Source organism: Saccostrea echinata, unplaced genomic scaffold (assembly GCF_033153115.1).
Source record: "Saccostrea echinata isolate AGI-Se365-2 ecotype Australia unplaced genomic scaffold, CSIRO_AGI_Sech_v1 ptg000040l, whole genome shotgun sequence".
NCBI classification, from domain to species: Eukaryota; Metazoa; Mollusca; class Bivalvia; order Ostreida; family Ostreidae; genus Saccostrea; species Saccostrea echinata.
In genome coordinates, this window is record NW_026889789.1 from 2,320,001 (window position 1) to 2,341,583 (window position 21,583).

A 21,583-nucleotide genomic window follows, 5' to 3' on the forward strand; every position below is an offset into this window, starting at 1 on the left:
TGGGTTAAGCAGTCAATAATATATTTTTTTTAATAACTTAACTTTTGATACAGAATTATAAGGCTTAATCCATGTGCGACATTATGTGTTAGCTAAAGGACACACAAATCTTTCCTTATACATGTTATAGATGGACTTTTCTTTGAAATCATTTTTATATCTATGAAATCATTTGATAAGTATGAAATTTGCTTTTATTTCAGTAGAATGAATTTCGTCAACAACCCTAAGCCTCTTACCAATGAAAATGACAGTGAATGTCACATAAATCACATTGTCTTGCCCCATGTATTGGTATAATTTCACCATGATATTAATTATTGACCATTTAATCATGTTTAATAATCTGCACTATATAACTGCCTTTAGAAATATATTTTTATAGGTAGGCCCCCTACATTACATGCACTGTCAGTAGGAGCAGTCAATTGACCATATGTCTAAAATCATGTCTGATTTGTACATCCTCTCTCTCTCTCTCTCTTAAACGGGCCCTTGGCTTTCTTTAAAAGTAGAGGAACCCACGCCTGCGTTCGCATGTTAAATTGGTGCATGAATAAACTAATTTTATAGTATACATGTAGATATTTTGTATTTTATAAATATTTACATTTAATAGGTTGTGCGTGACAATGTACTACATGTATGTATATCTGTGACTGAGGACCGCGTGTACAGTTCTACATGTAACAGATAAAGTTTGTTTATGTGTATACACTCACTGATACTTACATCGTGGACAGCTGGTGAATGCGCACGCGAAATATATCTTGGAATGGAACAGCTGATCACTCAACAGTCGCCTATGACGGCGTCGAAGTTAGGACTTAGTTCCCTAGTATACCAACCAATAAAAAGTTCTTAATCACATAAATCACAAGTTACAGCTTCGTATTTAATCCACTGAGAAAACACTAAGCAGTCTAAATTTTGCATGCTTAGTCGCCGATCTTGGTAGTCGGTGCACGTGCTTTTAATTGTCCGATTCCCGGGTGCGTTTGATTTAATGCAATTATGAATATATGTTACTGTAGACTTCATACTATTTGATGACAGTTCCTAAAATACTGACCAGGTCTATAGAATTCATTGTATACTAGAAAACAAAGCTACTTTATGGATATGCCCCTCATTATATGACAATAATATTACATATGTTATTTATTTATTATATATATATTCATTTTGCTTCTCGACAAGGTATTTTTGGTCGGTAGTGCCCTGAAAATGTTTGGATTCCCCCCTCTTTTCCAAATTAAAATTGCTTCCTTCGGGCATGAATATATGCGCGGATCCAGGAAATATCCGCAGGCACAGATACAATACCGAACTGAGAAATTATTTTGTCAAGCAAACAACTTTCCTTACTATTTCACAAGGGGTCTGTGTTTTCTATAAGGAGGGGGTTTCCAACAGTTTAATTAGACTGGAGATTCAACATTTCCTTAACCCCCCCCCCCTTTAGATCTGCGAAGGCAAACTTCATCATATTATTATAAATTTTACGTTCTTGACGTTGTTTTCAGGTAATATTGAACGTGCTGGAATAAGTTTTTTTTTTTTAAAAAAGTCAACTCCCCTCCTCACACAATTGTTTTCTTTTTTTATAAAATGAGATTTCAGTCTTAGACTAATTAAAATTAGCCCTTACGTTGTTTTTTTTAAATTATTTAACATTTTAATTGTTATGCCATAATCTTATTAAAATTAGCCCGTCCAATGCGTTTTTTTTATTGTTGTGCCATAACAAAAATTAAAACGGAGGGCTATATTTTAATTTGAGTGAATGAGAGTTTTGTATGCCTGTCAGCTATCTAATTACTGAAAAAGAGGTGAATATGACAATACATTGTGCTTATTATCATATAATTGCAATTAATTGATTAAGGGCATTTTGGGAGTGCATGATCATAAGATCTTTTTCGGATTCACCCCCTTGTAAACGTATTTCGAATGACAGGAAATATGTACTGGATCCGCCTCTGTTCGGGCACCTGCAACCGCTAGATACAGTAATCCTGTGTGTTTGTACTATGTATATACCACGGTATACATTTCCAATCGATAACAATAGAGGGTAGTCTGAAGATGTATACACGGTCCAATTCATTACGGCCGAAACACTGAAAAGGGCAATCATGAACTGAATCTCTCATTCTTTCTTTCAAACAGACACTTTCACATGTTTTAATCTGATAAAAAAGCATACAGATATAAAGTAGTATCTACTACTATATTTCTATAAATATGAGCAAATTTGAGTGAGACTGATAATTTTGATAAATTAACGGGGGCAAAGGTGCAGTGCTTGTTTAAAATGCAATTGAAATTAGTTGTATTACTTTAATACAACCAGGGACCTATATACTAGTATATAAGTCCCTGATACAACACCATAGTCACCATATTGTTACTCAATGCAATTTTTTGTTAATTTTACCACTTCAACCTTTTTATCACCATGATCACCACAAGCATTACACCGTGTCACATCTGAAAACAATTCCTAACAAATTAATAGAATAATATTCCATCACACAGGAATAAAAATTATGCTATGTGTATATTATTTACAAATGTATGTAATTAACAATTGTCGTTATTACTTAGCGGACATATTAGCTTAACAGCCTGTATGCGACTGACACCTATCTTTTTTTTTTTTAACTTTTGACGTTTGGCCTTTGTGCTGTACAATGACCCGATGACCTCAAGACTGACAGTGAAAACACTGATACAAGTTTGTAATCATTATCATTAACTGAACCATTTGTAGTTCACCTGGTCCTAACTGCTCAAAGGAGGCCTACCATTTACTGTGAAAACAATACGATACTACTATAGATATGTTATTTTAAAAACGTTACGTCACTGCATGCCAATTATCTTATTTACTGTGAAAACAATACGATACTACAACTATGTTATTTTAAAAACGTTACGTCACTGCCAATTATCTTATAATGAAGAAAAAATAATTTTACAAAAAAAAAAAAAAAAAAAAAAAAAACTCTCGCTTTGAAGACATGCAAGTGATCATTGGATTAAAGAAAACCACAAATATCATGCAATTATTTTAATTCTACTGGCTAAAGCTTTAATCATGTTAATGAAATGATTAAGAGAACAAACCTATAATTAGATGTTGAACCCCCCCCCCCCCCACTATTATAGTCTTTCGGTTTGGTAAATTTTCATTCAGATGCTGGTTAGCCCCCCCCCCCCCCCCCCACACACACACACTTCTTGCTGTGTAAGCCCAAACCCTGGCAAATTTTCAAGATTTGAAAAACAAGGTACCAAGAAGTAAGAGGAATGTCCAGGCCCCCCCCCCCTCAATAGGATTTAGATTTTAGGGGGGTAAGTATTTTTGGGAGGCGCCCCTTTTAAAAAGAAACATTAGTACGGATCCGAAGAATATTTACTACCTTTTAAGAAGTAGAAGTTTTGACATGAACAAAAGGACAATGACCCCCCTTCAGGGCTTGTCTTCTTTTTCACTTCTAGCATGTCTGCTAGCTGTGAAATTTTTTAATCGGGTTAATATGTCTCTGATATTAAGGAGTTCGTAAAGGTTCTAAAAACAAATATTAACATTACAGAAAAAAAAGCATTTCAATGACAAATATATATAGATGCTTCGAACTCAGAAAATTTAATCCAACCATTGATAAGCTTGGATAATCATTACTAATTATAAATTATGTGTAAGTTTAATCGTTGGTTATTTTTATGTAGTATGACCGTGATTTTCAAAGTCTGAAATTATACAACATTATTTTTGAGTTCACATGATCTCTTATATTACACAGCCTTCGTTATTTTTGCAATGCTACCATGCACTTGCATGAATACAGGACTACCAATATCAGGGTTGTCCCCAAGAATTAAAATAGCAGGGAACACTGAAGGGGGTCTCGGGTTCCTCCTCTACATGTAACAGGGATTTGAGTGGGAATGCCAGATTAACCGCGCGGGACATTATGTCTTTAAAGGCGGGGAAATTCCCCGGCTCCCGGGTCTTAGGGACAACCCCATCAATATTATGTAATGACAGGTATCGATTGGTGTGAAGCCGAATTCTTGAATATATGTCTTGATTTCGATATGCCGCTATTAGCCGGTAATTCTATAAGGTGTGAATTCAGCCCTGCGGGTGAATTTTGCAATCGATTTTCAATCAAAGGTGTGAATTGAAAGATCGATAGCATGCAGTATTTTTTTTATTCACTGATTAATTGTACCCCCTATTACATGATTTCCGTGCATTTGCATGGGATGAAATAGTATTTAACGGTTTCAAGAATAAAATACACATTAATCTACCGAAATGCCAGTATACATGTACGTACCATGTCATATAGTTTGCATATCCCGTACCACAAAAGATTTGTTTTGAATACATTAAATGGATTGGAAACAAATTTATATAACTTCGTAAGTTCCTCTTAGCACAACATTTATTAAAGGCAGACCCCCCCCCCCCCCAAAAAAAAAAAAAAAAAAAATTAAAAAAAATGATTGTAAATTCTTAACATTTGTAACCCTGACCTTCTTGGAGAGGACTTATATAGGTCATGCCTGATGTCCAATCCAATTATGTAAACTGACTTTACATAATAAAATACTGATTAAATTAATAGTTTAATTTTTCATTCAAAGTTTCTCGAATAAGAATTTTAAACATAGCTAGATTATTTTTTTTAAAAATATGTACAGTTTTGTTTAATGTTTGATGTGTTTAGAAATTTGATATTTCTATCATTTACAAACAATTAAATGATTAAATCCAAAGTCTTTTGGAAGTCCGATTTCCTTGTCTCAAAGTTACAAATAAAATTAATGATCCGATTGGGAAGGGGTGGCGGATCACAGTCACGCTTTCGTGAACTGTGACAATGACTGATTATCGGGTGTAAACAGAGGTGAACATCGATAGCAGATATATACACATTGTAAGTTCATCGATGCGTAGCGGATGTGTTCATAGAGGATAAGACTATACATGCTATAGGGGAAGGGGTGCTTTATGCGATCTAATGCGTTTGCCATGCTGAATTAATTATTTTTTCTTTATTTTCACATTAATTTTCGGACGTCATTTTTCATAGTCTTCAGGTTTCTTCGAAAGATATAGATGTCTTGAACAAATGTGTTGTAAAACAATGATTACAAAAGAATTCACTGATTAAGTTTTTGTTTGTGTACTTTGGTTTGCTGAAAGAATAAAAATAAGCAAATATAGACCAGAACTATAAAGGGTCCAGTTTTTCTGTTATATATATAGTCACAGTCTACGATAATATGAAAAGGTTAGAAAATATCCGAACCCCTTCTATATTGTTATGTTTGCTAATTGCTAATTGTTCTACATGTAATAGGAGCTCTCGAGGATTCAACCCCGTATAATAAAAGATTCTGAAAGCAAAAATCTATTTAAGAAAGATAATCAAAAAAGGTTGGGGGGGGGGGGTAACTTCTTTGGGCTAAATAGCCATGTATGCGGTACGTGCGTGTAAACGTGAATAAATCAAGGTAATTAATTGATAGGAAATGATGTTTGTATAGAAAAAAATTGGATGTATCATTTATGTCAAATTAACAACATATCACTTTTATTTTAGGGGGGAAAAGAGGGAAAAGGAGGGACGGAAATATTCGATCTAACTATAAACGATAAAATTGTTTTCTCGAAACTTATTAATTACAAATAAAACTAAGAAGTAAAATCAGAGCTACGATAAAACTGTGTTATGAACGTGTTCAGTTCTTTATTCCGTGGGACTTTATTCCGTGTTATAAGCAAAGTCACCCAAAACATCATCTTAATAGCCCACGCAGCTACTCAATAATCAGATAATTATATAGCCATGCAAGACCGCCCAGGTTTTCCACTTATATAACATTTCAGCATGTAGCTTTCATTGCGTTTTATTTAGCTGATCAGGCAAAATGAAAAAAAAAAAAGGAAAAATAACAAAATAACAAAACACAGAGAACGATTTCGCAAGTATCATATTATAAGTAAAAAAAAAAAAAAAAAAAAAAAAAGTACTAAATATTTGTCATTATTCTAAATAAAAAAAAAGGTACCAGGAAAAAAAAACACTTTGGATTCCGATTTAAGATTTCTCTGTGTTGTTCATGTTTTAGTCAACACTTGGTCCAAGTCAGAAGAGCGCTTTATGAACAGAATAGAAACATCACCTGTCAGCTATCCCTATCGTAGATGTCTATTGTAACAAGGATTAATTCATGCAAGTTTTAAATCAATCTATTTGATTTAGCATGTGTGAATTACTCCACTAACATCACCAGTTGACCTGTCCATTCTGCTGTCATTACAGACAAGCAACTTTTGTTTACATGTAACTGATCATGTAAGTTATTGGCATGCTATAAATCCTGGCAAGTTGAATGGGGACCTATATATAACTTTATTTAGGCCTGTATATACCTGAATGGAACATGACAAAAAATATTTGGTTTATTTTTGACACATGTATGTACAATTTGTTGATATTAATATAGTACATTAGGTTGTGAGCATTTTAAATTAAACTGTAAAACACTTTGTTTATTGTACAGTGGCATGATTGATCAGTATTTTATGAAGTAAATATTAGGGGAAGGGTGTAATTTATATTAGGTTTCTGTCTTACCCGAGGCAAGTTTAATAGATGATCAAGATCCAGAAATTGATGGTGGATCCAAAGGGAATGGGATTCAAGATTTTGAAGATATTTATTGATTATTTATTTTAAATGTAACCTCAAATATCAAGACTTTAAATCAATATGAATATTTTTAATGAGTGACTGGGATCCAAAATATTGGTAGGTGGATCTTGGGATAATTTCTTTTTCTTTAATAATTATGTCTATAATTGACTTCAAAGTCATGTGTGAACAAGATCCAAACTTATGAATGGTGGATCCAAGGGGAGTGGACATTAAAAATTTTAAATATATGTGGTGGATCAAAGGATTTTTATATTTTATTTCAGGGTATATAACTGTATAGGTTTAGATATAAAACATTTTGCTTACTAGAAATGGATGACCATGATCCAAACTTATGAGTGGTGGATGTAAGGGGAGTGGGGATGAAAATTTGCCAACAGCTAGATATGATTAAAATGAGTTAACTATTTTCTTGACTGTTTCATATGAAACTTTTTTAAACACATTCCCATGAAATTAAGGAATAGATACACAAATAAATGAAAATATATATTTGTAATAACTACTAACTATTATAGAAAGACAAAGAAGAAAATGATGCATTTAAAAAGACAGTCTTTAGGAATTATCTTAGAGAAAATAAATATTGATATATGGGTTTTTTAACCCCTTGATGAAGAAATGTGGGGAAAAAAAACCCACATTACAATATAAGCAACACATGGGTTAAAAAATCCCACACTGAATTGTATGGGTAAATTCTCCCCATGGGGAAAATTTTAAACCCCATGGGGTTTTTGTGGGGTTTTTTATGGGGTAATTTTAAGTACATGTTTCCCCATGGGATTTTTATCTTTGCCACTTAATATCTCAAAAACTAGCTAAAAATGTTGGATTTTTTATTTCATAAATCAATTTAAATATAAAAACCCCACCATTTAAAAAAAATCCTAAGATAATAGCTTTAAAGGAAAAGGGTGCGCAAGTTCGGAAAAATGTCCATTCCGAAGTTGTCCGTCCCACTGTTAATAAATAACTCCAGGTGCCTGTGACAGAAAGTTAAGTAATTAAAAAGCATATCTTCTAAAAAAGAAAATGTGTTTTCGTTTATGTTTTCATAGCACTTTTAATAATTTGGTTTCTTTCCCTTTTTAGAAAATTTTTGCGCTTTTGATTAAAGGACTATATTTTTTTGCGGAATCTTTAGGATTATAATGATAATTTGAGATCAAAATGTTCGATATAAATAAAAAAACCCACACGCATGCTTTGAAATATCGCCGCAAATACTTATTAACTTGTACTGCATAACTGCATTTGTATGTCTGATACAACTTTTTCTTTATTGAAATATCAGATGGAATTTCAGATCCGAAAGACACTTTATCAACTTCGCGTCTGGTAAATCCAACAACATTGATAAAAGGAGAAGGTAAATAATTCAATATGTTTAACGAAAAAGTGAACTTACAGAAACGAATGTTTCAAATCTGAGGCAGTTGCTACAATCTTTTTAAAAAAAATGTCGAATTTTGAACATGAATTATTTTACAAGAGAGAAAAAAAAATAAAAACAGCGAACCACTTGACAGAGGGGTAAAAAGTAATATCATACAATATATTTACATAATAATGTTCATTTTTTTCAAATTTAAAACTGAACTTTTCGAATTATTGTTGATTTTATTGGAATTTTGTTGAAAAGCGTTCAAAGGAAGTCTTTCACTACTTATTCATGTTTTTGGCTTTTGAGTAAATTCTGTGGATTTACAAATGTAGATCATATAAAAAGGGCCGTGTACTAAATAAACCTTTTAAGCAGCAAATGATAAAAAGTGTAGATGCGGATATTTCAAGTATATGTCTCGTTTGGAAAACACGTATTGCCGAAACAATACATTGTTTTAAATAGATATGTCCAATCATTTTATTCGTATTCTTTGAATTCAAGTGTGTATTAAGCCTACATCACGGCAGTACTAAAAATGCATCTAGTTCGTGATGATACGTTAGTACCCTTTATTTATTTGTCAATCGTAATAATGTGTCATATCACATTGACAATTAGATGCGAAAAATTATAGCAAAATGAAAAGTTAAATCAATCACTGTTTCAGACATGTTTATTTATGTAGCATGGTTTAATGTCACGTGTACATATTGCATAGAACTTCAGGGAAATATTTTTTCCCCCTAGTTTTAAGCTATTTATCTTCTGATTGATGCTTATTTAAAAATATTTGAAAATATCTTCAAGTTTTCATTATTCTTTTTTTCTTTTTCAGTTGATATCCCAGAAGGAAAAGATGAGATAACGATATTAAATTCGAATTCGCAATATGATATGAGCAGTCCGTTCGAGCGAAATGAACGCTACTAAATATATTGACAACTGCATTTCCGAGGAATAAAATGTATCATTTGTTATAAAGAAATATCTTTTTTCAATCTTTTCATTCGATGTCTTTACACATTATTTTCATCTCGCTTCAAAAGTATAATAATTATTCTTAATTAACATTTATAAGCTTGTCTGTCCATTTGTAGACATTAATTTTATTTTTAACAATTATTATCTTGTCATTACATTCAAGTGTACACATTATTTTTTATTTCGCCTCAAAATGATCACAGGAAGAAACAAAACCTTTCAGTTAAAACTGGAAGGCGGCTTTCAGTGACTTTTTAGTGGCCATTTAGTGACTGAATGGCAGGTACATTTCAGTGACCTTTCAGTTACCTTTCAGCCACAATTCAGGTACCTTTCAGTCACCATTCAGCGGAAACATTTCAGTCATCTTTCAATGACCTTTCCGTCGTCTTTCCGTCGCCTCTCTGTGATCTTTCCGTCGCCTTTCAGTGACCTTTCCATCGTCTTTCAGTGACCTTTCAGTTGTAATTCAACTAAATTCTCTTCGGCTTTTCATTAGTATATCAGTGGTTATTCCTTAATTTTTTTTAAAAATAAAATTAGTCACATTTTTAAATGGGTTTTCTTATTGAATATAAAATTTAGATAAGTAGAACTGGTAATGGTTAGATGTTCAATCGTCCTTAAATTGTTCACTAAAATGTTAAATATTGATTATTAACTATAACATTTATGTCTAAACATAATTTAATAAACATTAAAGATTACAATTCAACTGTGGACTGATAAAATTGATCTAGAAAAAGAAAATTATTCAATTGATGAAAAATAAATTCGTATCAGAATTTAATTAACGGGAATAGATTGTTTTATTTTTTCTTTCTGTAAAATCTCTAAATATGTTATGAATATTCTCAGAAGCTTATTCAATTTGATAAGTTGTTAAATGAATAAACAGACAGTCAATCTGAAAAAAAATCGAGGATATCGGTCAAAATGCTCTTAAAATAAAAAAAGAAAAAAGTTGTCTTATTTTTTTTTTTCAGCTCTAAAATAGTTTTTCATTATTTTTATATCCATCTATCACAGTGTATAATGCGGTTAGTTTTAATGGAAATATCTTGTTATGAAAGACGAGACAGAATTAATTAATCATGCATTTTTCTGGAAGAAACTTTAACACTGTAAATTTTGTTTCTCATTTGTTAAAATCGCATAATATTTTAGCTTCTAAAGGATATCGTTTTAAAATTATTTTACATAAACAGAATTACTTATTTATGCCCCTTGTGAAAAAAACTATATATTCTATATTTTGTTTCTTGACTTTTATAATAGTACGATAATATAGCATGTTTAAGGAAATCGTTTTAAGAATTTACAATGTTTTCCGAGGTGAAGACATTTCTTTACAGTGGAAAAAAAACAGGTGCCCGTCGCCGATAATTGTCATCATTTTAGATGTGTAATTAATTAGTCAGCCTCAAAAATCCGCGCAATTAAAATAGAATATACAAAAAGTATACAAGATATATACACATTGCCCAGCTCCTCGAATTAACAGGTGAACTTGGTGTCCCAATTCGATTTCCACAAATTTATTGATTTTAAATCACGTGCTTATCAACAAGACACCATGGCGTAATGGATAATGTCGTGAACTATCAAGCGGGAGGCCACGTATCGATCACGGTTTTCGGCATGATTTTTTTTTTTTTTTTCATATTCACTTTTTTTTCATTTTTTTTTTAATTCAAAAATAGATTTATTTAATACCATTATAATAAGAAAACGTGAAATAAAATTTCTAAATTAAAAAAATAAGCCGATTATTCAATAAAAAGATACAACTGAAAGATAACTGAAAGGCCACTGAAATGTATCTTCCATTCAGTCGACTGAATGGTAACTGAAAGATCACGGGAAAGTCACGGGAAAGAAACTTTTCAGTGGCCATGCAGTGGACAATCAGTTAACATTCCGTCGACTGAATGGTGTAATTTCATCCTCTGTATAACAATTATATTCCTACTATAACAGTTTAAAAGAATAATTAACTCACCTGAGCCGTAGGCTCAAGTGAGCTTTTCTGATCAAAGAGTGTCCGACGTCCGTCTGTCGTCCGTCTTTGTAAACTTTTCACATTTTCAAATTCTTCTCAAGAACCACTGGGCCAATTTCAACTTAACTTGCCACAAAGCATCCTTGGGTGAAGGGGATTTAAGTTTGTACACAGGATGTGCCGCGCCCTCTTTCACATAGATTTCAATGCAATCTTTGTTGATTAATTACTGCTTAATTAATTTCACTTTTGAAACTTTCTCTTGGTAAATCCTTTTCTACTCTACAATGCTTTAAATTAATATCAGAGAATTATGCATGTGATGGACATTTAAGGAGAGGGTGGAAAACCTTAAGGGTAAGAGCAAAATAAAAGTATAAAAGTTACAAACACCAGTGGAAAGTATCCTAGGGATTTGTTGTAGGTGTAGTAAATCTGAAGAAGATTGAGACACCTGGTTCTTATCTAACAATGGGAACTTTGGGGAGAAACATGGTGCAAGTAGTACTTTACCCAGTCCCCATCTTTATATAAGAGAAAATTTAAGTACTGTGTGATATACCCTCCGACAGAGCTGTCTTATTAATCATTCAAATCATTAACTTAGACAGAGTAAAAGAAATTTTATATATCCCTTGTAAGAATCTGATCATACACTTTACATGTGAAATATCTTAAAATCGTTTTCTCAAGAACAACTAAGCCATTATTAGTCATATTTATACAGAAGCAACCTTAGGTATTGTAGAATCAAGTTTGTTCAAATTATGACCCCCAGGGGTTGAGGGGTACATCAGAGGGTCAGAGTTTTACAGAACAATATAAAGAAATCATCTTGAAAAAAAATCTTCTGCTCAAGAACAGCAAAGCCATGATTATTCATATTGTTATAGAAGCATTCTCAGGTAGTGTTGATACAAATTTGTTCAATTTTAGGGTGGATAGGGTGGGGCCACAATGAGTGATCAGAGTTTAACATAGGAATACTAGGAGAAAAAAATCTTTGAAATTCTTTTTTTTTTTTTTTTTTTTTTTTGCTTCTGAACAGCAAAGCAATGATTAGTAATATTGATATGGGACCATGCTGAGGTAGTGTAAAATTAAGTTTGTCCCACCTCCCCTCCGTCATTGTTCAATACTGGATGATTTCTTCTTCTTCCTGCTTCTTCTTTCTGCTTCTTCCTAGCCAAAGTGCTCAGGTGAGCGATATGACCCATGGGCCTCTTGTTATATTTTTATTCCCGCACAATAATCATCACATCGATCATACAATTATAATTTGTGGTACTCCAACAATAATAATCTCGACCAGAAATTTAAGATGCAACATTACTATTTAGACGCTAGACAAAATCAAACGTTTATATGATTCTGATGCACAGCATTCACCAATTTCGAGAAAGATTATTATTTGGACGCTTAAGAAAAGGAAACGTTTGTCTGCCAAAGATAAACACGTGACGTAAAGCCATGTGCCATTATCAACAGTGCGACAGTGCCAGTGAAAGTCAGACTAAGCGTTATGCCGGTAAGTAAAGATGATTTAGTTATATTAATATACAAGTAAGTGATTTAATTTCATTCGATAAACGAAATGTCTCAGAAATCAGCTGTCAGTATACTTTTATTGAACTAAAGCTTCTGAAGAAACTAGTTCGACTTATCTCTGTACTTTTATATTGGAGATTGATATTGCATGATGATTTTATATTCCATATGTAGATAAAGTATTGATAAATTAAATGATATATCTTTACTAGCAGAAATATCTTTACTAACAGATATATCTTTACTAACAGTATATTCTTGTATTTTACAGTTCTAGCTTGAATTCTCTCTGCAGTTAGTCATTTCCATTGAGACTTACTGTCAGTTGAAAATCTGACTACTGATGACTTGACTTGATTTGCTGATTTTATGTTGTTATCTATGATTACTCCAAAACATTTTTTAAAAAAACTGTGTTATATTGCAGATTATGTATAGGTTGCGGAAAGGAGTGTTGTGGAATAGGAGAAAAGTTCCAGGTAAAAGACAGACTTTTTACATTTATCTTAAAGTGGCATGAACACAGTTAAGTTGCCGATCTGTTTACAATTTAATATTTCTATATTCATCGTAAAAATAACCGGCTTAATGACTTGAACTAACATGAAAACTGTTAATATTTAATCCAAACCCTACACTATTCTTGATATGACACCAAACACCTATGTTTGTTAACATGAGCAAGAGCTATGTTATTGTTTTAATTTTTTTTTTTTTTTACATTTTACTGGGTGTGTTCAATTAACACAACCGGTAAACTGCACAAATCACTGAACACAACACTCTTGTGTTGGTTTTGTTTTTAGCTCACCTAAGCCAAAGTCTCAATTAGTTTTTCTGATCACATTTTTTCCGTCTGTAAATTTTTCACATTTTCGATTTCTTCTCAACAACTACTGGGCCAACTTCAACCAAACTTGCCATAGAGTATCCCTGCGTAAGGAGAATCAAGTTTCTTCAAATGAAGGGTCGTTCCTTCTTCTGAGGGAAGATAATTACAAATTAGTGAAAAATTAATGGAATCTTTAAAAAAATTTTCTTCTCAAGAACAACTGGGCCAGGAAAGATGAAACTTGTGAGGAAAGATCTTAAGATGGTGTAGATTCACATTTGTTTAAATCATGACCCCAGGGGTAGGGTGGGACCACAATGGATAATCAAAGTTTTACAAAAGAATACATAGGTAAAATTAAAAAAAAATCTTCTTCTCAAAATCAGCAAAGCAATGATTGGTGATATTTATATGGAAGCATCCTTAGGTTTTGTTTTGTTTGTATGTTTTTTAACGTCCCTTTCGAGAATTTTTCACTCATATGGAGACGCCACCGCTTGCCGGTGGAGAGCTGCAAATTTTGCCCTATACTCGGCACTTACGGCCATTGAGCAGTGAGGAATCTTTTTCGTGCCAGCACTTACTGCGACACGGGACCTCGGTTTATACGGTCTCTTCCGAAGGACCGGTCTCCACGTCCAACAGTGGGATTCGAACCCGCGACGTAAGGATCAACTCTTTACTTCGCGACTCTAGAGCAGACGCTCTAACCACTGCGCCATGCGGGCGACACCATCCTTAGGTAGTATAGATTCAGAATCGTTCAAATCATGACCCCTGGGGGTAGAGTGGGTCCTCAAGAAAAGTACAAACTAATAGGGGAAAAAATCTTTAAAAACCTTCTAAAGCCATGATTAGTGAAAGAAATATGGAAGCATCCTCAGGTAGTGTACTTTCAAAGTTGATCAAATCATACCAAAGACACTGCTCAATGACTTTTTGAACAAAAAAGAAGAACAATGTTCACTTCTGTTTTTTAAGTCACTGTATTTAAGGTGTAACACTCTATGCTTCCATAATAACATTTTTATTTAATAACTCATAAGTGGTCTAGAGTGTCGGGCCCTAGTAAATTTACAACAAGCTTGGTTGATTGATGTCCTTTTTCAAAACCAAAAACAAAGATTCGATGAACAAATAACAAAAATTCATCAAGATCAGGTTACTGAAATCCAAGATTTCAGGAATAGACTGGCCACCGTCACCCAAACAAGCCAACATGCGCGGGACCTGTCCCGGCAAGCACGGGGGAGACCCCATCGTGGACCAACGGGACACAGACAACAATTCAGAAAACCGTATGAACACTAATAATGTAAAAACAATACGGCAATGCCATTATTCCTCTGAAGCAGTCCACTATCTAGTGATCAAAACGTTTTACTTGTGACAATGATGCATACAATTAAGTGATTGGAACGTTAGTTCACTGTAAAGGTACTAAGTGCTAAAAACATTTTTCACTATTGACATTTAAGTTAAAGTAATAACCAATATAACTTATATTGTCAATGTAAGACTAGAATATAATATAATACTTGCATTTTATTGTTTTTATTCTTTATTTGTATGCCTATCAAAAATTAGGAATCAATATTTATAAGCCTCAGAAAAAACGAGGCGTATCAAGAACCACGTGGTATTCCTAGCTTAACTTAAATCGCCCAAAGATAACCTGGCGTATCATATATTGTTTTCCTCTATTACAACGACCAGTCGTTTAATAGACGGATTTTTAGACTTGCACTCTCCACAAAGCTCTTAACAATTGAATTCTTCCCTATTAAAATGGCTAGACGTTTTAATAGACGGAAGAAAACCAGAAAAAATCATAGGAGATCTCAATCTTCTTTATTGCAAATGAAGAGTTTTTACAAAACATATGAGAGTCGCTCGCAGAAATATGTGCTCAATTTATCCAGGTACAAAATCAATCGTCACGAATATTCTGCATTTTCTAAAGGCTTGAAATTCATACCAACTCCTCAAAAAAGAAATATCAAAAAAGTTATTTTAAATGACTTTGACGAGTTTGCCAGAAAACTCAGATGCAAGTATCACTATGATAAGGGAGAAAACTCCCCAATGCATCCCTTCAGAAAACCATCTAGTCACAAACCTCCATTTGCTTGTAATACCTTAGAACAATACATTGACAAAACCAAATTGGAACTATCATTTATTCCAATCAGGAAAATACACAACAATACTTCTAAACTAGAAAGAGAAGCACTTAATTCTCTAAGAAACAATAGTAATATTGTTATCAAAAAAGCGGACAAAAGCAACACAATTGTTATTATGGACAAAGACCTGTATATCTCAGAGGCGCTGCGCCAATTGCAATCCAAACATTACATGCAAGTTGAAAAACCCAATTTACACAACTTGCATAAAATCATACAAAATAAAATTACTGAAATGCACTCCAAGGAACAATAGATAAGGAAACATATCGCTTTCTCTGCGATAACAAACCCTTGTTAAAAATGCGGTCATCTATACTTGCTCCCTAAAATACACAAAATCAAAGATAATGTCCGAGATGCCCTAATGAAAGGCCAATGCAGCATCAAACAGCTACCACCTGGTCGCCCAATTATTTCACAGTGTGATACGCCAACACGGAACATAGGCGCTTACTGTGATTATTTTCTCATTCCTATAGTACAAAAACAATCAACATATATTAAGGACACTACCGATTTTATCAACAAAATAGAAACCTTCAAACTTCCAGACGACGTGCTGCTGATAACATATGATGTAACTAGTATGTACACTAACATGGAATTTGACGAGCTCCTCTCCGCCGTCAATGAAGCATATCAAAGCGCTAACAAACCACAAAGAGAGATCCCTTATCCAAATGCTGAAGATCTAATCTTCCTTCTAAAGTGTGTCTTAGAAAACAATTACTTTGAATTCAATGGAAAATAATACAAACAAATTATAGGCTGTAGCATGGGTGCGATACCATCCCCTGAAATTTCAGATACAAGAATGTATCAAATCACAAATCATATTATGTCAAAATTCAAATTCGCCAACCAAGTTCTCTATCACGGTAGATATAGAGATGACGGTTTTATAGCCTTTAACGGCACAAAAAAGGAAATTCTAGAATTTCTTCGATATCGGCAATACCTGCCACGATCACTTAAAATTCACTTTTGAAATCTCAGATGAAAGTATTAACTTTCTTGACACCACAATATACAAAGGCCTGAGATTCCAAGAGAATAAAGTGCTTGATATCCAATCATATGTAGAACCAACAAACAATTTTCAGTATTTACACGGAGAAAGCGCCCACAGTCTTTCAGTATTTAAAGGATTTATAAAAGGTGAATGCATCAGACATGCAAGAAATACAAGTGATACATCTATCCTAACAACGATTCTAGCAAACATTAAGACACACTTGTCCAAGAGAGGTTACTCTGATAAGGAAGTTGATCCTATTCTCACTGAAATGGGCAAAACAAACAGAAAAAAGTACTTGCATAAAAAAATCTTGAAAGAAAAAAAGTGTCAACCAAATATTATAATTACCAAATACAATCCATATTTTAAGGGTATTTTAAGGGCATTCTCAAACACTGGAACATCTTGCAAACAGACACAATTTGCAAAGAGATATTTATCGATGAACCAATAATCGCCTACAGTAAACACAAAAACATAGGCGGAATGATAATCAAGTCACGCTTACAATAGCTTACGACACATAAAAAAGGTGGGCTCCTGACGATGGCGGACCTTAAGAGCAAAAATATCATTTCTCTTTAAATACCGCCGAAACACTCTATGCTTCCATAATAACATTTTTATTAAATAACTCATAAGTGGTCTAGAGTGTCGGGCCCTAGTAAATTTACAACAAGCTTGGTTGATTGATGTCCTTTTTCGAAACAAAATTTAAAAAAATTCTTCTTCTCAAAATCAGCAAAGCAATGATTGGTGATATTTATATGGAAGCATCCTTAGGTTTTGTTTTGTTTGTATGTTTTTTAACGTCCCTTTCGAGAATTTTTCACTCATATGGAGACGCCACCGCTTGTCGGTGGAGAGCTGCAAATTTCGCCCAATACTCGGCACTTACGGCCATTGAGCAGTGAGGGATCTTTTTCGTGCCAGCACTTACTGCGACACGGGACCTCGGTTTATACGGTCTCTTCCGAAGGACCGGTCTCCACGTCCAACAGTGGGATTCGAACCCGCGACGTAAGGATCAACTCTTTACTTCGCGACTCTAGAGCAGACGCTCTAACCACTGCGCCATGCGGGCGACACCATCCTTAGGTAGTATAGATTCAGATTTGTTCAAATCATGACCCCTGGGGGTAGAGTGGGTCCTCACGGAAAGTACAAACTAATAGGGGAAAAAATCTTTAAAAACCTTCTAAAGCCATGATTAGTGAAAGAAATATGGAAGCATCCTCAGATAGTGTACTTTCAAAGCTGATCAAATCATACCAAAGACACTGCTCAATGACTTTTTGAACAAAAAAGAAGAACAATGTTCACTTCTGTTTTTTTAGTCACTTGTATTTAAGGTGTAACATCCCTCTGATAAGAGAGAAAACTGTTCAAGGAAATTATTCCAAGCAATCCTATGAAATGTCTTGCCAAGTTTAATAATGAAGACCCTTTTATAGTCAACTCAATTAAGTCTGATCAATCGTACAAATATTGATTTCTATTTTCTATTGCCAATATTTTTATTAATTACATAAAATAGTTTACCTAAACTATTATACCCAGTTCCTTTAAGCAAAGAAAATTAAGATATTTCTACTTCTTTACATATAATTCTTTTAATTGTTACAGAAAATTAGATGCAGAATTCTTATAATCAATTGATTAATATTTTTTTTCATTAAAACATATTTTGAAGAACGATAATGGAAAGATAACTCTTGTAGATGGATGCATTTAATTTTACAAGCACAGGAAACAATGTGATATTCTGATTTAAAAAGCAACGCTTCTTTATGTTTTCTAATGCGAGTTAGATAGGTATGTTAGTAAATATTATTCTTATATATATGTTATATCTTTAATTTTATTGTGAGATAGAAAATTATTGATCTTTCTATTCACCACATCAAATTTTCTTCATATCATGATTAGACATGATATTCATTTCTGAAAAAGTAATCAACGCTTCATACTTTAAACTATTTTTTATTTGAATCTAATACTCTTGTTGCTGAAAATCAATGTTGGGAATTTAAAACAAGAGGCCAAAGGGCCTTAACGGTCACCTGTATAATACAACAATTTAGAAGTTAAATACACTGATAGATGAAGCTTTGTTGCCCTAAAGCAAGAGAAGTAGGAAGATCAGGATCAACAAAATAATTAGTCTAGTATTCAGTATCAACTCATAAATTAAGTTCTAATCTGTCCCCCACTTAACACAATCACCATGCAGACTATTAACAAACTATTAGTGCTTCAGTACTATTTTTAAACCCATATTAAGAGCTCTAGCATTGACCTCTCTTATGGTCTTTGAAGAACTTTTAATAAGATAAGTTATTTTTGTCTCATTTTTAATTATCTATTACTTACAGGTCAACCTGATTATTAAAACTAAGAAAATACTTTTTGAATTATATGATAAACATTCTTGCATAATTATCTTATTCTATTAACCTTTCAAATACATTATTTACAGTGATTAATTATCAAAGGTGAATGGAAAAGGGGAATAACTTCTCTCAGTAGAATACAAATTAATAGAGCCCTGCCCAGGACTAGAATGCTTAGACAAATGGTCCAGATGTTCAAAAATCTGGTAGAAATACGCTTACTTATATCATTTAAACTTTTACTCAGTTTTCTTCCAATATGCCCAGAAGCAGAGAAGAATTTCACAGGTACAATGCATTTTCACTACAGATTCAACAAAGCCTTACCCTAAAACCAGAACCCAAGACAAAGGGTCAAGAAATTTACAAATTTGGAAGAGTTACCCTCATCATCATACCTATGGACTTTAAAGAATTAACACTTTTCCACTATATTATCAAAAGCCCCCCCCCCCCCCCTTAGTTATGCCAGAACCCCTGACCCTAGGACCACAAGATTTAAAAATTCTGTTCAAAGCTCACATTTTCATCATAGCTAAGCAATTTATTTATCAGCTCAACGCTAAGGAGCAGACAGGATTGATTTATGATTAATTAATAGAATTAATGATTTTTCACTATATAATCAATAGAGCCCCCCCCCCCTCCTTCCTCAAGAACCCCAAAAACTGAGGCCATATATTTGAAAATTTTGGAAGAGGCATCCTTGCCTATCATAATCATGCACTTACATGTAGTTTGTTTAAATAATCTTCAGTAGCAGAGAAGAAGATTTTCAAAGAATCAATGCATTTTCACTATATAATCAATAGAGCCCCGTCCTAACACCAGAACCCCTGACCCTGGGGCCATGAAATTCACAATTTCTGAAAAGGCATCTTTATGCAGCATAACCATGCACTTAGTTTGTTTAAATAATCTCCAGTAGCAGAGAAGACGATTTTCAAAGAATCAATGCATTTTCACTATATAATCAATAGAGCCCCGCCCTAACACCAGAACCCCTGACCCTGGGGCCATGAATTTCACAATTTTGGAAAGGCACTCTTGCTATTCATAACTATGTACTTAGTTACTTTATTTAATACCCAGGAGCAGAGAAGAAGATTTTCAAAGAAATAATGCACTTTCACTATATGATCTATATAGCCCCACCCTGGGGCCAGAACCCCTGACCCAGGGGCCATGAATTTCACAATTTTGGAAGAGGCACTCTTGCTCATCATAACTATGTACTTAGTTACTTAATTTAATACCCAGGAGCACAGAAGAAGATTTTCAAAGAATTAATGCATTTTCACTATATAATCAATAGAGCCCCGCCCTAACACCAGAACCTCTGACCCTGGGGCCATGAATTTCACAATTTTGGAAGAGGCACTCTTGCTATTCATAACTATGTACTTAGTTACTTTATTTAATACCCAGGAGCAGAGAAGAAGATTTTCAAAGAAATAATGCACTTTCACTATATGATCTATATAGCCCCACCCTGGGGCCAGAACCCCTGACCCAGGGGCCATGAATTTCACAATTTTGGAAGAGACACTCTTGCTCATCATAACTATGTACTTAGTTACTTTATTTAATACCCAGAAACACAGAAGAAGATTTTCAAAGAATTAATACATTTTCACTATATAATCAAGAGATCCCCGCCCTAACACCAGAACCCCTGACCCTGGGGCCTTGAATTTCACAATTTTGGAAGAGGCACTCTTGCTATTCATAACTATGTACTTAGTTACTTTATTTAATACCCAGGAGCAGAGAAGAAGATTTTCAAAGAAATAATGCACTTTCACTATATGATCTATATAGCCCCACCCTGGGGCCAGAACCCCTGATCCAGGGGCCATGAATTTCACAATTTCGGAAGAGGCTTTCTTGCTCATCATAACTATGTACTTAGTTACTTTATTTAATACCCAGGAGCACAGAAGAAGATTTTCAAAGAATTAATGCATTTTCACTATATAATCAATAGATCCCCGCCCTAACACCAGAACCCCTGACCCTGGGGCCATGAATTTCACAATTTTGGAAGAGGCACTCTTGCTATTCATAACTATGTACTTAGTTACCTTATTTAATACCCAGGAGCAGAGAAGAAGATTTTCAAAGAAATAATGCTCTTTCACTATATGATCTATATAGCCCCACCCTGGGGCCAGAACCCCTGACCCTGGGGCCATGAATTTCACAATTTTGGTAGAGGGCTCACTGCTTATTACAATGATTCCAACAGTTTGACTGCTTGATGTCCTGGAGTAAAGAAGAAGATTTTTAAAGATTGCATTATTTTTGGTGGTTTTAACCCCACTTCTCAGGCCCCAGGGGGGCAGGGACCATGAAATTCACAATTTTTGTTCCCCTTCACCCATAGATGTTATATGCCAAATTTGGTTGAAATTGGTTAAGCGGTTTCAGAGAAGAAGCTAAAAATGTTCAAATGTTAACACACGACGCACGACGCAAGCCGACGGA

The 21,583-nt window shown here is 33.8% G+C and overlaps 1 protein-coding gene across 1 annotated transcript in view; it reads left to right on the top strand.

Moving 5' to 3' along the window:
• LOC133200513 (uncharacterized) overlaps positions 1 to 16,436 on the top strand; it is a 40,167-nt gene extending 23,731 nt beyond the window's left edge. The window contains exons 8-9 of the mRNA XM_061336298.1: positions 14,681 to 14,794; positions 16,165 to 16,436. Of these exons, the coding sequence (XP_061192282.1) occupies positions 14,681 to 14,794; positions 16,165 to 16,436 (386 nt within the window). The remainder of the gene's footprint in view (positions 1 to 14,680; positions 14,795 to 16,164) is intronic.
• The last annotated feature ends 5,147 nt before the right edge of the window (positions 16,437 to 21,583 follow it).